At 36.2% G+C, this 17,294-nt stretch overlaps 1 protein-coding gene across 1 annotated transcript in view; it reads right to left on the bottom strand.

The window, feature by feature from the left end:
• LOC138701770 (ras-related and estrogen-regulated growth inhibitor-like) overlaps positions 1-17,294 on the bottom strand; it is an 839,928-nt gene that overhangs the window by 348,376 nt on the left and 474,258 nt on the right. The window contains exon 4 of the mRNA XM_069829017.1: positions 14,488-14,564. Coding sequence (XP_069685118.1) covers positions 14,488-14,564 — 77 coding nt within the window. The remainder of the gene's footprint in view (positions 1-14,487; positions 14,565-17,294) is intronic.

Raw genomic sequence — 17,294 nt, 5'->3', positions numbered from 1 at the left:
ATTCCACCCACGCTAGATAACCAAACAGTTTATACAGCGTCCATAAGTGCCGATACAATAAAAAATACGGGAAAAGTATGGAGATCGTAGGAAGTACATATTACAATGAAGGAACTTAAGCCTATTTTCCTCGAAGTCAATTTTACTAAGCCACGGGATCAAATGCAGTGTTATCCCCCCACAAACAAGTGCTTCATTGTTTCCACGGCTAGGGGAGGGGTAGCATGTGTGTGGTAGAGAGACAACGACGCATCGAATAGTGTCCCAAATTCAAGAGGCACTCTATTATCTGACACAACTATTTATTAGTACTCTCCAGGACTCCTGATAACGCTATTAGCGTAATCTTGCAGTCCACTTAAGGACAGAAAAGAATGCTACCAACTCAGCAAAGTGCAGTACAGGAAACCAATACTCTAACATATTGTCTGAACCGGTACGGACCTGAATTGAACCGGTCTGTGTATTGGTTACCATGGCAACTTTGTATAATTTTAGAATCCGAATTTCTTTCCGTGCCACAAGTTACAATACCGGACATATCGGACATGCTGTGCAGGAATTCTTGTGTATGTATTTATTCACACTGCAAATGGGTAAATACCCGGTGGCAGTGGTAACTAATTACACTCAATAATGACAATTAATAAAAACACAATTAATAATAATAATAATAATAATAATAATAATAATAATCATCATCCCAAATTAAATGAAGCACGATCAATTAAAATAACCTTTAAAGTAAATCTAACTCTAAGTTCGAACTAAAACGCACGAGTATGATATGTTCATACAAGAACAAGTACCTTTCAGCACTACACTCATTTCGCTGTCAACTCACTCACTGCACTGGAACTACGACACATTTCACTGATACTATCCTGATTTCACTAACACTTCAAAAACATTTCGCTGTTCAAATACTTTGCACTACCACTATAAATTATAAAACTTCACTGACACAAACACACTTCTTCACTGATACAACACTTCAAATAACAAAACATCAATTACACCTTTTAAGTAGTGTGTATAATGTACTACCGTCTATTAGTAAAGTCCTTAAGCCTATTTTTAAATACATTTTTGGTTATTCGTAAAGCCTTTAGTAAGTCTGCAGGTAAAGCATTCCAGTCCCTGATAGTACGGCTGAGAAAAGAAAACTTTCCAGTGTCCGTCCTCTGTCTTCTATCCCTCAATTTGTATGAGTGGTCGTTCCTTGAAGAGTAATTTGGCGGCTGCAACTTATTTTTTATTTCTCTCCAGGCAGGCTCACCTCTGCATGTTTTGAACATTGCGCATAAACGAATTTGCGTTCTCCTGTCCGTGCGTGTATCCCATTTTAATGTTGAATTATTACAACGCTTGAGAGCCCGTTTTTTTTTTAATCTTTTCCAATGTCTTAATATGTTCTAATCTATAAGGATCCCAATATGCAGCACCATATTCCATTGATCGTGTTAATAAAAACATGACCATACTCAAGTTATAAATTTAATTTTAATTTTATGGTCCGCAGCAAAAAACCTTTAAGAACTGCTTGTTAAAGAAAACAGAAGTGTTTTTACCTCTGAATTACTACGTTTCAATTGCGTACCCAAGTTCTCAGGCACCCCCATCATTCTGTTGACCTTTACTTTATCTTAAAGAGAGAGGTCGGTGGGTAGAAAAGCACCTGTGTTGCACCTCTGACCCGATAGGGTGAGCATCCCCTGAATTTGGCTCCCTGCTGGTGAGACCCGGAACGCGTGGAATAGCGTGGGAACGTGTAACGCAACAAAATTAAGTTAAAACTTTTCTATTGTGTTGGGTAAAACAAGGCAAACATAATAAATCCTCAACTACCTTACGAACGCCGGCGCGAGTATCTTAACTCCAGCACATTCGTTATTATTGCAGAGAAATATAGATAGTAAAACCTACGAAACTACATGAGTGACAAGGAAGGGCACAAAATAGAGTGGCTTAATGTAGGATACGATAAGCGACAGGGAAACTTCTTCACAATCAATTAATCAGTAATAAATAATCAAGCCTTGGCAATATGGCCATATCTCTAGGTTTTTCAAGTAATTTACGCCCTTCTGATTGTAAACCATTTCATCGGATATCCTTTGCAATGGTCTTTCTTTATGTGTATGTATATGTGTAATAAATTGCGTTTCTCTTCGCAGTTGAGTTTATACCACAGTCTAGTATATAGTCTACAGTCACGAAGCTTGAGTTGTGAGGGTACTAGGAACAATAGACTGTGCCGGTACTATTTCGCATTGTCTGTAATGGGGCGATAGTAGCGATCCTAGTGGTTAGCAACTATCTATGGATGAATATTTCGTACATATTGAGCTTCGTGACTGTGTTCATACCATGTATGGTACGTATTTTCTTTTTCATCATTACAATACAGTATTTGCCTCTGATTGAAGTCCTGGCTGATATGTACAGTCTTAGACAAAAAAATGGCAGGCTGCCATACGCAAAGTCCCCTTCGGAAGACTTCGGGTGATTCCGTGAGAGTGTTTTTTTTTTCTCTCTGTTTATATCACCGCCTGCTTGAACACTTCCGATATACGATGGCTGCTTATACTGTCTGCTCATAAGACTGTTTCTAACAATGCTTTCGCTGAAATCGTAGGTGGCAGCACCAAATATAGGCCTACTCTGTTCATCCGTATGTCTGCTAAAAAAAAGTTCTATATATTTTGTACCAGTGTGTCATATTGAAGTATGTTAGGAATAATAACCGCCAGAAAGTTGTCAGAAACTCTTGTGGATAAATTCGTGAAACCTCTACGTAGTAATGTAAGGAAGTTTCACAGAGAAAAGATTTTCCGGTTTCCTTGTTCTATATCCACAAGCGATTTCACTAACCGTTAGGATCTGCCACCTAGCGACAATATTTTTTTTTTTTTATATTCATGTTACATGTTTGATCGTTGAATGAGCAGGCAGTATAAGCAGCCATCGGATATCGGATGCATGAATGCTCTCGAGCAGGCGGTGGTTTATAGGTCAAGTGTTATGAATAATCTGTAACGAAGATATTATATTTAAGGAGTAAATTAGGTGCAAAATAAACATCCTTTCTCTAATCGTGTGAACCTGGCGCTGCCCGAAGTGGACTTAAACAAATTCACGCTACAGGAGAGCGATAATTTTTTCTGTCTTAAAGCTGTACATCTAATATCGGGCGTCAAATCTTACTTAACGATATGTGTCGGAGGAAGAACAATTGTTTGTATATGTACATCTGAGGTCTGATTAGTGTAATATGTAACTAGTCAACAATGTATGCAATAAGGAACTGGCCACCCTATCCTAGTATCTCTTGGCTTAGTTGACTCATGCGTGATGGCTTACTGATGTCACTTATGAGGTTCAAACCTGTTCTTCGGACAGTTGACTAAACAACCTACAGTAGTATACAACGAATCTTGTAATACACCAATATATCTAATATAGGCCTACAGTATGTTATTAAAGTTCTCTAGTTTGAGGAATTTGACTGGATTATCCTCATTCACAGAAAAATAGCCATTACTTCTTATATTTTATTAAATATCCTCAGTGTCCGGAGTCGTGTTGACTCCACGTTATGGTACGGATGTTCTACCATATATATATATATATATATATATATATATATATATATATATGTCTTTCATAAATGAGAAATTAGCAGGGTTTTCAGTGTTAAACTGACAAGCAGTATGCTCATGGGGGCAGAAAGAAGTTTTTTTTTCCTTCTATCACTCTAATAATGCAAAAAAAAGTGCTTGTACAGATTTTGGCCACTCGAGCGCAACTACGAGGGCTGTCCAGAAAGTAAGTTTGCCTGGGGCCGTTTACAGAAGGAAAACAATTTTATGGAAAGATTTATTGGAACGGTTACTGAAATAAAATTAAGCTATTTTCCAACATATTCAACATCGGAATTGCGACATTTGTCATACCGTTGGGTTAACAGAGAGATGCGGACGGCTGTCACACACTGGTTTCGATTCCAGGCGGCAGACTTCTACGATACAGGGGTACAAAAGTTGATCCTACGGTATGACAAATGTCTCAGTTCCGGTGGGGAATGTGTTGAAAAATAGCTCCATAATTTCTGAATCCGTTGCAATAAATATTTTTTTGAAACTGTGTTTTTTATGTAAACGAACCCAGCCAAACTTACATTCTGAACGACCCTCATAATTGCGCTCGAGCAGCCAAAATTTATATAAGCACTTGTTTTGACATTATTAATATGGTGGAAGAAAAAATAACTCCTTTATCTGCCCGCATGAGAATGTTTGCTGTGAGAGGTAAAAGCAGAGGTTTCGGTGGTGTTCCCCTGATTATGCCATCGAATTACTAGACTTTTAGTTTCTTTTCTGCATGTGTTCATTATATAATAATGTAGCTATCAGCTTCCGCGGCTTACAGGTCTTAAATCAATTAGTAAACAAAGAGTAAGAGCCCGTATTTATCGATCGTTGTCATACAGTGATAAGACTCTTATTTAGTGGATGTGGTAAGCATTTGTCTCCAAGTTGTGATGGTGTAAACTTGGTTTAATGCCAGTTGCTAAGAGGGGCAATAAATAACTTCCGCAGGCTTCTTGCACGCGAAGTCAACACCTCGCAGTAACGACTACTGCCGATATTTTACACGAGGTTTATAATGCTCTGAAGGCATGCAAGCATGGGTTAAGAGCGTTCAGGGATCAGACGATAAGGGGAGCCAAACATGAATGGCTCCATCGGCCAAGTATACCACAGTTTGAGATAGGGAAGACACAACTACAGGGAAAAGGATCCCGTATATAATGATGGGCTTGAGGGTGAAGTACTTCCTGTATCACCAACCCACAATTCACTGTCGCAGCAAGGGAATTTCAGCAGAATTGTCTGGTCGTCTAACAGGAGGACTGCCTCACTTTGATGTCAAGATTCAGGTCGAGAAAATTTCGGGTGAAAATATGGCCAAATCCATAAGGGACGTGTTTCGGCTTTTTTTTTTCATATAGACCTGGGTTCAAGAGAAAAAAAAATGAAAAATTAAGAGTCAAATGACTGTAGCGCAACTGTTTATTGCTGCAACAAGAAATGGTGTGGCTTTGGATTCGAGCACAGGCACTGCATCAAGTTCGGGTTGGAATCCCTTTTCATCATTTTCTTTTATGTTTTCATTTTAATACACATATTCATAACTTCCTAAAGCCTTAGTTTTTCTGAACCGACGCATGCGACGTGCGAGGCCCGCCTCGCACAAATCCGGACTACACGAGAGATAGTGAGTGGTTTCTATGGCTGCGAGGTGCGCAGACCTCGCATCTCGCAGTTATAGAAACCACTCACTATCTTTCGTATAGTTCGGATTTGTGCGAGGTGGGCCTCGCACGTCGCATGCGTCGGTTCAGAAAAACCAAGGCTTTAAGTTATATCATTTTGCAATGCGTGCGAAAATGTTTGAAGAATAAATTTCCACCTAACACTAAGTCTTATTACATTGCATTGACAAAATATTCTTTCAGATTATTGCGATGTACCGAAATACATGTGATATTTCTGTGCAGGAATTCTGCATTACCATATGATGATGAATGGGTGGAGCGGAGAAAAATTCTCTCTGGCACCGGGACTCAAACCGGGTTTTCAGCTCTACGTGCTGACGCTTTATCCACTAAGCCACACCGGACTCCAGTTCCGATGCCGGATTGAATCTCTTCAGTTTAAGTTCCACCGATTAGAGTTGTTCTCTGCTCCACCCGTGCTTCATCATATGGTAATGCAGAATTCCTGCACGGAAATATCATATGTACTTCGCTACATCACAATAATATGATATGCGTAAATAATCACTTAGTGATTTAAGACGGCGCTCATTCCATCGGATCCCGGCCACTTAGTCACTCGTAATGAGTGCACCTCTGTACATAGTGTGTTGGACATTGTGCCACTGTCACACGTCTGTGACACAGTGCATGAGGGTTGGCCACTAAAGGGAAACTAAGAGTGGAACTTAAACGGAGAGGATTCAATACGACATCGGAATTGGAATCCAGTGTGGCTTAGTGGATAAAGCGTCAGCACGTAGAACTGAAAACCCGGGTTCGAGTCCCGGTGCCGGAGAGAATTTTTCTCCGCTCCACCCATCCTTCATTCCTTCACATGATTCACATTACTACATGTGATATTTTAAACATAGGGCACCAGATAAAAAAAGCCAATTAATCACTGATTTGTAGTAATGTGAATCATCTGAAGAGATACGTTGTGTCAATGCGATGTAATACGACGCAATGTATGAAATTTATTCTTCAAACCATTAATTTTCGCACATTACAAAATGATATAGCCTAACCTTAGGAAACTACGAATATGTGTATTAAAATAAAAACATAAAAGAAAATGACGAAAACGGATTCGAACCCGAACTTCATGCACTGCCTACCCTCGAGTCCAACGCGCTACCGCCCGGGCCACGCCGCCACACAATTTGTTGTTGCAGCAATAAACAGTTACGGTGAAGTCGTTTGACATTTAATTTTCCAATTTTTTTATCTTGAACTCAGGACTATATGGAAAAAAGCCGGTACACGTGTCTCATGGATTTGGCTATACTTTCACCCAAAATTTTCCCAACTCGAATCTTGACATCAAAGTGGGGCCGTTCCCTTTTAAGACAAGGGTTCGAATATGAGAGAGAACAAGTGGATGAAGATGACAGTTTTAATCTGCCAGATTTAAGGGGAAACTGTACTTCTATATCTTACAATGTTAAATTCCTTAATTTTGTGTGCACTTTTCTCAGAAGTTATAAAAAATACAAATTTAGAAGAAATAGGGCATGTGTAACATACATTTACGTATACAACCGGTTAAGTATATTTAAAATTCCACTGAGCGGTCGGCAAAAAAAAATTTTCATTGATAATTTTTGCATTAAGAATTAGTAGAAATTAATTTTTTTATTTTTGCTGAAGTTAGAAATAATCTTAATTTTTTTAACCTACTGTGTAAAATGTCATCACATTGATATTGTATATAAATTTCAACCTTCTGGGTACAATACTTTCTGAGTGAAGTGCACCAATGTCACAAAAAATAACAAAGTGCAGAAAAATGGTGTCAAAGTTTCCAAATTTGCAGTGCTAAATTCCTCAATTTTGGGAGCACTTTTCTCAGAAGTGATAAAAGATACAAATGTAGAAAAAATAGGGCTTTGTAATATACTTTTATGTATAGAATCGGCTAAATAAATTCATAATTCCACTGAGTAGTTGGCAAAAAAAATTAATTGATAACGTTTTCTGCACTAAGAATTACTACAATATTTTTGCTGAAGATAGGACTAAAAGCTGACAATTAGAAGAAATGAAATCATATTATCATTTTACACATATTAAACGATGAAAACCAAAATTTCATTTTTTTTTTTTCTTAAAATTCGGTGTACAGACTGCCCTTAATTCTTTTCATAAATATTTTAAGGCGCAAAGGCAGGATACAGAACATGTAACCAACAACCCATCGAGCACCAAGGCTGGCTAGGCGATTTCTAGCCTCAACTTCAACATCCCTCAGCAGAGGTAAACGATCATTCATTTTACAAACAATTTAGTTTTTCATGCTACATTTATAAGTATTTTTATTGTTCCTATGGTACGGTACGTGTATGTTACGGTAGACCTATGCTATGACAAATGTTATGGTTGACCTATAGTGTGGTATGGTAGGCCTATTATATGATATGGTATGTTATGCAAATAGAGTACAAACCTACTCGCACTTAGGTCATTCAGATTGATCCATTATACTACTGTATTTTGAAATTTCTACACGGATGGGAAATGGTCGGTAAATTTGTTTGGAACCCTCTCATTCAGGGACAGGGTCCTTTTACGTATCGTAAATATATTAACAGGTAAACACGAAAACCTAGCTTTTTTTTTTTTTCTAAATAGGTATAGTAAGTCCGAAGAATATCGAGCTAAAGGTGTGTACATTACTACAGCAATACTGAGTGTTCAGTTCAAAGTGTGTCACGGCTCGCTGTATGCCCTCATATGGCTAGCCGATGAGCCTAGAGAATTCAATCTTCCGACACTTCCGCAGAGGCGTATTACCTATGTGCCAGAGAAGTTGCCTGGCAAGTACGGCGTTCATTCTGAAGAGTACTTACCGGTACGTACGGTAACGCCAGTAGTGGCAGGAATGTGAACTGTTTGGAAACACGTGCTGAGGTGAGTTCTTTCTTTATGGGGAGAGGGTTAAGACGATTACTTACGTATTTGTTGACATTAACTTCGACGGTCAACATGGACACGGAGCATTTGATTTGTGTTGTGGAATGTTGCCATTACCGATGATAACAAATACCCTGTGTACGATTTGCCCGCTCAAAATACAGTTCGAAAAAGGTTATGGTAGCACACAAACCGTACAGACCGCCATCTGTTGCTACGACGTTCAAGTTATACTGTACACGTTCTCAAGTTCAGATTGAACGCCTTGAATAATAGGCAACATCTCTGACATAAAAGCTGAAACTCGCTTCAAATCGCTGACTCACAACAGTGGCGTCATGACACACTTTTAAATGAACACCCAGTATAATACACTGTAGCAATGCAACAGATAGAGCCTATAATGCATGCCAGAAATCCTCAACTTCCTTAAAAGTTTTCAATGTTAATTCGAGCGCTTCTTTTAAATTTCCCATAAAGAGTCTCATGTTTTATAACCTAGACAAAACAATAGGAAATAAAGCTTCATTTTTGGAATGATCCTCCAGCCAGAGGCGAGAGCGGTCGAAAGGACGCCGAAGGGACAGTGAGTGATAAGTGTGTATCCAGGTCACAGGGCTCGAACCCGATCTGTCTGGCCTTGTGACACTCTCGCACAAAGGCTCTTAATTTAACAAACGTCCATATATCACGTACGCAGCCCAGGAGACTCCCCCTAATTATTTATGGTAAATAAAACTCGCTCGCTGTTACATGTACGTGAAACTAATAATGAAAATTGGGGACATTCTTGGGCTTCTTGGAAACTGAAGTGGGGTGGGGGGCATTGTTTTATAGGAGGGAGTAGAGGCATGGAAGTCACGTAGTTGTACAACGCGGCACAGGAAATTTTGAGGAAGGAGGAGGAATAAATATATTTCACGTTTATTTCTCTTTTATTAGAACTAGTACAGGCGTGTACTCCTCGGGGAGATTGCATCAAACTTTCGATTATCAACTGGGCCAAGGTTCTGTGCGTGTACGGGGCGGTTAATACAGGAAGGCGAAGTTTTCGAGACACCTTCGTAAGATCTCAGTTATAGTGAAGAACTAGTTCACCAGATTCTATCGTTTATAAATTCCAATTATTTGTGGTGTAAAAGGCAATTTCAAGTTACAAGGATTCTTTTTGCGTATATTACACCAACCTAGAAAGGAAAAATGGAATGCAGGTAAAAACAATTAAAATTCCAAAAGTATAAGGAAAATTGTCTTAATGGGTTAGGTACAGCTTACAGAAGTAGAATTTTCGAAATACTCGTATTCAACATTTTTTTCCTCCATTACTGTATCTTGTACAATATGAAAATTAGTATGTGTAAAACACTGTTTGGGTTTGGAATTGAACGGGTTACATCAGCTGCTTGTCTATGCGGATGACGTGAATATGTTAGGAGAAAATCCACAAACGATTAGGGAAAATACGGGAATTTTACTGGAAGCAAGTAAAGCGATAGGTTTGGAAGTAAATCCCGAAAAAGACAAAGTATATGATTATGTCTCGTGACGAGAATATTGCACGAAATGGAAATATAAAAATTGGAAATTTATCTTTTGAAGAGGCGGAGAAGTTCAAATATCTTGGAGCAACAGTAACAAATATAAATGATACTCGGAAGGAAATTAAACACAGAATAAATATGGGAAATGCCTGTTATTATTCGGTTGAGAAGCTTTTATCATCCAGTCTGCTGTTAAAAAAATCTTAAAGTTAGAATTTATAAAACAGTTATATTACCGGTTGTTCTTTATGGTTGTGAAACTTGGACTCTCACTTTGAGGGAGGAACATAGGTTAAGAGTGTTTGAGAATAAGGTTCTTAGGAAAATATTTGGGGCTAAGAGGGATGAAGTTACAGGTGAATGGAGAAAGTTACACAACACAGAACTGCACGCATTGTATTCTTCACCTGACATAATTAGGAACATTAAATCCAGACGTTTGAGATGGGCAGGGCATGTAGCACGTATGGGCGAATCCAGAAATGCATATAGAGCAGGCCTGCACAAGGTTTGCGCTCTCCGAGCCGGCTCACAGCTCATGAGCGGAATGCAGATATTAGCTGCGCTCTGTATAAGGGTGGACTGGAAGAAGGGGTGATCTCGTACAAAATATACATAAAAAGAAATACAGTAAGAGTCTCTATGAAATGAATTCCCGTTCAGTGTTTGGAAAAGTATCTTGTACTATTATTAATTACTAAAGGAAATATTTATTTTACAGAAATGATAGAAATTCTATAGCTACTTAAATGTGCAATATCATTTTGTTATATTTTTATTTATCAGTACATCAAAACGAGGTTTTATGCTGTTGGCAGCTGAAAGGAACAGTAGTCTACTGATCGTAATGAAACATCAGTTACAGATGTTCGGTGTCTGCCTTTATTAAAGTTGATTATAGAAAACAGTTGCTCACAAATATAAATGTTGAGGCAAACATAGCAATCATTTTCACAGCCAGCCTGTGTAGTCGTGAATATTATTGCTAATGCTTAGTCTTGTAAAACTCAACCAGGCTAGTTAGTATTATTCGAACGATCTTTAGCCCTTAGGTCACATTGAAGATCAATAAATTCGAGCTGTAAATCGTTAAATGTTAAATGTTATGTTCCGTCTTTTAGATTCCTCCATACTGTACTGTAGCAGTAGGTAAGCAACGTGAAACAGTCACTGAGAATAGGCCTACACACTGCACTCCACTAGATAGCTGAGTGGTCGTTTCCCTCTCCTCTACCTATAGCAAGTCTATGTCATTCTGACGTATCTTCCTCTCCGTTTCGGCGAGCGGTAAACACAGCTCTTCCGCTCCGAAGGAGCGCGCGCGCTCGTTGAGTGCTGTTTGTGCAGGTATGATATAGAGTGTTAGTTGGGAGGCCGGAGGGAAAAATACCTTTAGGGAGGGCGAGACGTAGATGGGAAGATAATATTAAAATGAATTTGAGGGAGGCAGGATATGATGATAGAGAATGGATTAATCTTGCTCAGGATAGGGACCAATGGCGGGCTTATGTGAGGGCGGCAATGAATCTCCGGGTTCCTTAAAAGCCAGTAAGTAAAACACTGTCCTCTTGCTACATGAAAAAAAAAATATTTTTACGATTTAAAAAGATTATTTACATTTTTTTTTTTTCAAAATTCAGTTCACTGTGTAGTGATGAAACGTTTCCCACACAACTCAAATACTATCCAACATTATGTGATGAAATTTCTTGTGTGTATTAATGCATGTCATATCTACAATATGATGGAAGATCACTTCTCTGTCTTTGATAAATTGATAAAAAATAAATTCTTTTTACAAAATAGTCAAATATCAGTATTTTCTTCTAACACAAAATAAAAAAAATATTATTTAGTAAGTAATAATAATAATAATAATAATAATAATAATAATAATAATAATAATAATAATAATAATGTTTTATTTTCGCTGGCAGAGTTAAAGCCATAAGGCCTTCTCTTCCACTCAACCAGCATTAATCAATACAATACATATTTAAATTACAAACTACACTTAAAATGTTCTCCAGCAATATTCTTCAATTGTAACGACTAGTAGACTACATATTTATTTAAATTTAGATAAACCTATAAGGTAAAGTAGTAACTTAATTTATGAGCCAATTTAATTCAATCAATTATAATTAATTTAATATTTGGGATAGCTAGTAAAATGATGAAAATTAATTTAATAAGTAATGTAGTTGAAAGAGCATGATATTGTAAACATGAGTTTCAGCAATAAAATAAAAGAGAGAGAACATGAAAAAGTTAACAAATTTATGAGTTATGAGGGAAAAGATTCATCACTGCACAGTGAACTGCACATTTTGAATTTTGAAAAAAAATATAGATATAATTATTTTTTTTAAATCGTAAAAATATTTTTTTTCATATAGCAAAAGGAAAGTGTTTTACACATACCAATTTTCATTATTGTACAAGATACAGTAATGGAGGAAACAAATGTTGAATATTTCCAAAAATTTTACTACTATCAGCTATACCTAACCCCTTAATGAATACACAATGGACCTATTAACTAAATGTTGTACAAATGATATTCAGAATTATTTTTTTACAACGTGTATTTCAGTATTAAGATATATATATCGATGGTGTTTAGGTAAAAGGGCTTATCCCACAAAGAAATATGTCTGGAATAACAAAAGTTAAATTTTAACATATTATTATGAATTACCTTATATGAAGGAATGTAAACATAATTGTTAGAAACATATCTTCACACTCTGTAATTAAAATTTAATTAATTGCAATAATTACACCAAAAAAGTCAATTTAAAAAAATGAGGGTTAAAGGTACGTTTTCCTCGGGGCGACTATTGCGATGATCGTTCAACGATAATCGTTGAGCACTATTTCTTTGTATTTTCTATGGAGCTGTTTTCCTCCGAGCGACTGCCGCGACTCTAGAAAATCCAAAGAAATAGTGCTCAACGATTATCGTTGCACGATCATTGTTGAACGATCATCGCAATAGTCGCACCGAGGAAAACGTACCTTAAGGTTTTTTACCTAAACACCATTGATATCATTGCTTTGATTAATGTCCGTTTCGATTTTTCGTTCCTTAGGCCTATAACTTTCAGGTCTATAATTCATATCATCTTAAGTATTTTTAAATTTCTTCGTTCGAATATGCATTCCAGTTTTCCTTATGTAAGGATGTAAGACATCCCGAAATTTATTTTAATTTCTACATTTTATACCCCTTTACCACTCTTGAAATTTAATTTTTGTGATTTGCCTCTAATTTTGTATGTCTTTGTGTAAAAATGACCATAAGGCACACGAAAGCTTATATATTTTTAATTCTATCATCTTAAAATAATTTCGCAACGAAAATAAGTCTGTCGTAATACGAGAAAGCTCGCATGGTATTTGTATAAATGAAGGGTTCAGAGCCATAGTGGGTCAAGCGCCATTTATTAAAAATGGAGAAAGCAAGGGTTAAAGTTAAGTGAATACCATAGTTTAATGAAGATTGACATATCATATAGTTTTAATGTTAATACTTTATATTACTTACTATATGTTTCCATTGAATTATGGTAATAACTTCATTTAACCCTTGTTTTCTACGGTTTTAGTAAATGGCGCTTGGTCCACTATGGTTCTGAACTCTTCAAATAGTTCCACGAATAACTTGTGATTATTGTCGTATTTGTATTAGAATCTGAAAATGAAATGTGAATAAAATCGTCCAACCAATATTGTCACGCCTGATCACATGAAAGCATGCATATATTTGAGCTTCACAATAACATAAGCAGAAAATAGACTACGAAAACACTTCAGGAATTATAAGATAATTTTAAAACGCTAAATCGTTGTAACGTAGGGTGAAGTAATAGCGAAGGAAGATCTTTCCATAATATCAGGTCGAAATACCTCTGAGATGTTGTGCACAAGTGAAAACTACATAGGCCTTCAAAAATAATGTAAAATGGTATCTTCGGGTAACTTTGTTGCAAACTCTGGGCCGTGATAAGTATAAAAAATAAATAGATTTTGCCAAGGAATACACTCCTGGCGACGCTATAGTACGTCGCCACATCCCCTTAAAGTCGCTGCAGCTGAATAAACGTTATCTTGGAAGATGGATTTGAAGTTTACGAAACAGTAGTGCAGTAGCGCCGCATGTCGGCATTTGTTCGAATCAGTGCTAACAGCCAGATAACTACAGGCCGAGGCATAGTTACCAGTTGAAGTACAGACAACTGTAAGAATGACGATAACTGTTGTTTCGGAAAATCATTTCAATCAGCACGTTAAATCGGTACATAACTCTGTATGTACAGGTAAATGTCTTTCTAGAAATCTGGTGTTAGTCTTTGAGCCTTTCCTCCTTAACATAGAAGAAAAAGTACATGCGCTCAAATAGCGTGACAAAAAACTACTCAAATGTAGATTTTATGCCATTCTTAGAAACTATTTTTGTGCCTTACAGATCGAATTGACATGACATTTTTCTGTTCTTGATTTTGTGTACAGTATAGACCCTTGTACGACTTTCAAGAGGAATCCAACCTGATGGGTTTGGAAGGTTCCTTTGTGACAGAAATACAACGTTGAGGGCAGCGTAATGAGCACAGCGAGGTTCCATTATTAATTCCAGTACATGGCAAACCAACTTCAACATAAATACATATCTATGTAAAAAGTTAATGAAAGACAAGAGTGACTCACCGCGCACTTGGATGTGTCCAGGATCTCTACCTCCGTCGTGACATTGTCGAACGTCACGTTATGCCTGTACAGGAAGTCTGTAACAGAGACAATCACAAGTACGGAAATTAAGAAAGCAGTACAGCAACGTGTAAAAACAATAATTAACTACACAGTAACACTCATTTTTCTACACGATACATACAAATTAGTAACTGTATAAAAACTCTCTGGTGGTTAAAAACAATTGGATGTAGCGATTCATTCTCCACGCCTGTGCAATTGTTTAACATGACAGGAAGTGACTTTGTCGTCGAAGTTTATTCTTAGCGCCAACACTGAAGATTAGTTATGCAAATTACAGTTCAATAGAGTTATTATTTTTAAAGTTGTACAAACACAACCTCAAGTACTACAGAACACACAGTTTTGTAGCGTAATGATTTTAATATGAGTAGAATTTTAGTTATGTAACAAAAATTAGGTTAAAGTATCTGTAGAATTGACATTAAATAGGATAAATATTGTAACTTAAGAACGATATCTAACTTTTGAGAAATTAATGACATTTTAATTTAGATCAGGTGCGTTACCGTAGGTGTAACTTGGAGTTACCCGAGCCCATGTAGCTTACAACTATGCGTTCGTTTAGAATCTGGTTGAAAAGTTAGAAATGTGAATTCAATCTAAGCCAGAACGTGTGTGAGAAAACTCATAACATAAAATTAATAATTTATTTTTTACTTTGTTTGTCTTCTACAGCTTTTGTTATCTCTAGTGTTTAATATCTAATTACAATCGCATTTGTTAAATTCAATACCATATTTCATATTATAATTGACCAGTATACTTTGTCTTATGGCAGACCATACAATGCATGATAAGTTTGTAAAATATATATATATATATATATATATATATATATATATATATATATATATATATTGTTTCTGAATAAGAATGGTTACTCATTACAATGCACGTTGTTTTTAAAAGGCTGAGTCCAAATATTACGTAACAAATTAGCAACTCCTTCGTTATTATGAAGGAGAATTAATTTCTTGAAAATCTTTGCAATTCTTTTGAGTAAACAAAGTAATGATCAAATAAATGGAAAATTGAGTATTGCGTGAAAATAACATTATGAAATGTATTTACAAAATGAGTAAATTATAAAAATATTGCAATATTTGATTTATTATATTGAGTTATCCGTAATTCGAGCAAAGGGACAGCAAAACAATATTCCTTGGTTAAAACGTAATCTCATTTAGTGAAGTATAATTAAACTTATAATATACTTAATTAAATGAGATTGTAATATCTTATTCATTAGTAAAAATAAGTCCATGACTATCTTCATCCTTTAATATATAAAATATTCTTGTTAACATTGGTAGTCCAAGGATATATTTTCCTAATAACTAACATTCAATTCTGAGCGAAGTGGTAACACTGAGTAATGAAGTTATTAGGTAATGTGACTCTGACACTTGATAATAGTAGCTCATAAGTTTGAAAAATAATGTGCGCTTCAAAAATTAAAGGTAATTTGGAGGGTTCTAGACTAATTTATTATTTGATAAAGGGTGGATAGAACAGAGAAAAATTCTCTCCGGCACCGGGACTGGAACCCGGGTTTTCAGCTCCACGTGCTGACGCTTTATCCACTAAGCCACACCGGATTCCAGTTCCGATGCCGGATCGAATCCCTTCAGTTTAAGTTCTACTTCTCAGTTTTTCCTTTTGATCGCCTTCATTATTCATTATTGCTCTTACCATTCCCTGTATTCGCGAATTTTTATTCACATTTTAAAAATAAACTTAATGTATTGTAGTTTCAGTCTTGAGTTGCCATTCGTGTTTATTTGATCTAAAATAGTCTTATGTCATTTTTTCTTCTTGGTTTAAAATAGTTTAATTGAAAATTCCTTTGCAGGACGAAAAATTATATTTGTTCGGATCAAATTTCTGCACATTTAGAGGACAAAACTAAAATTCTTTCAAGTATTTATCATAATACACCGCTCTCTTAAATTGACTGAGCATATTGGGAATTAAGTAAATGGCTTTTCCAAAATACTGTATGGAATATTTCATATAAGACCATTTTTATCTCGAAAAGAAAAACCCAGAAAGACTGTATTAGGCTAATATTTTTTGTTCGAAATGTCTGAAAGAATAATTCCCTGAAATTAATGACATTATTTACCGTTTACTCTGTATATATTTTTAATAAAATCTTAAAATTTTGTTTTAAATGTCACTTCCTAAGTTATTGTAAGTACAATCGTTGCAGATGCTCACTTAAAATTCAGTAACACACAAACTCCTAACGAGGCTTTGTGTATAATCTTCAATAAGTTTCGAAATTTAATGATATCAGCGCCCGATGCACTGAACCAGAAAAACATACAAAGGCCAAAATTGTGTTTACCCTTTTGTGTATGTATGCCTGCTTTCATCTGCATATTCGGCCATGACCTGCGTAATGGAACACCATTATGTCTAAAACAGTCTGTTCATTCTTCCTGAGCTTTCACTAACGCCTTCGATATTGTGAGAGATTCATGGTAACTTCTGTATACAAAGAGGCTCGGTCATTCAATTAGAAGTGGAGAAATAATTGTCATCCTGATGAAGTTGTACCCTTAATCAGGAGCATTGATACGTCCATCATGCAGTGAAAGTAGGGCGGTAATTTGCAGCCTTCAAAAGAAAGGGTCTGCTAGGATCTTTTCAGCAGTCGACAGTAGAGTTTTCAATATAATTTTTATATGCACATGGTGGTTATTTTAATTACAAAAGGTATAGTGATATTTCTTCGT

Source organism: Periplaneta americana, chromosome 6 (assembly GCF_040183065.1).
Source record: "Periplaneta americana isolate PAMFEO1 chromosome 6, P.americana_PAMFEO1_priV1, whole genome shotgun sequence".
Lineage (NCBI taxonomy): Eukaryota > Metazoa > Arthropoda > Insecta > Blattodea > Blattidae > Periplaneta > Periplaneta americana.
Note: the sequence above shows the minus strand (reverse complement) of the source record. Positions and strands in the feature narration are given on the sequence as shown.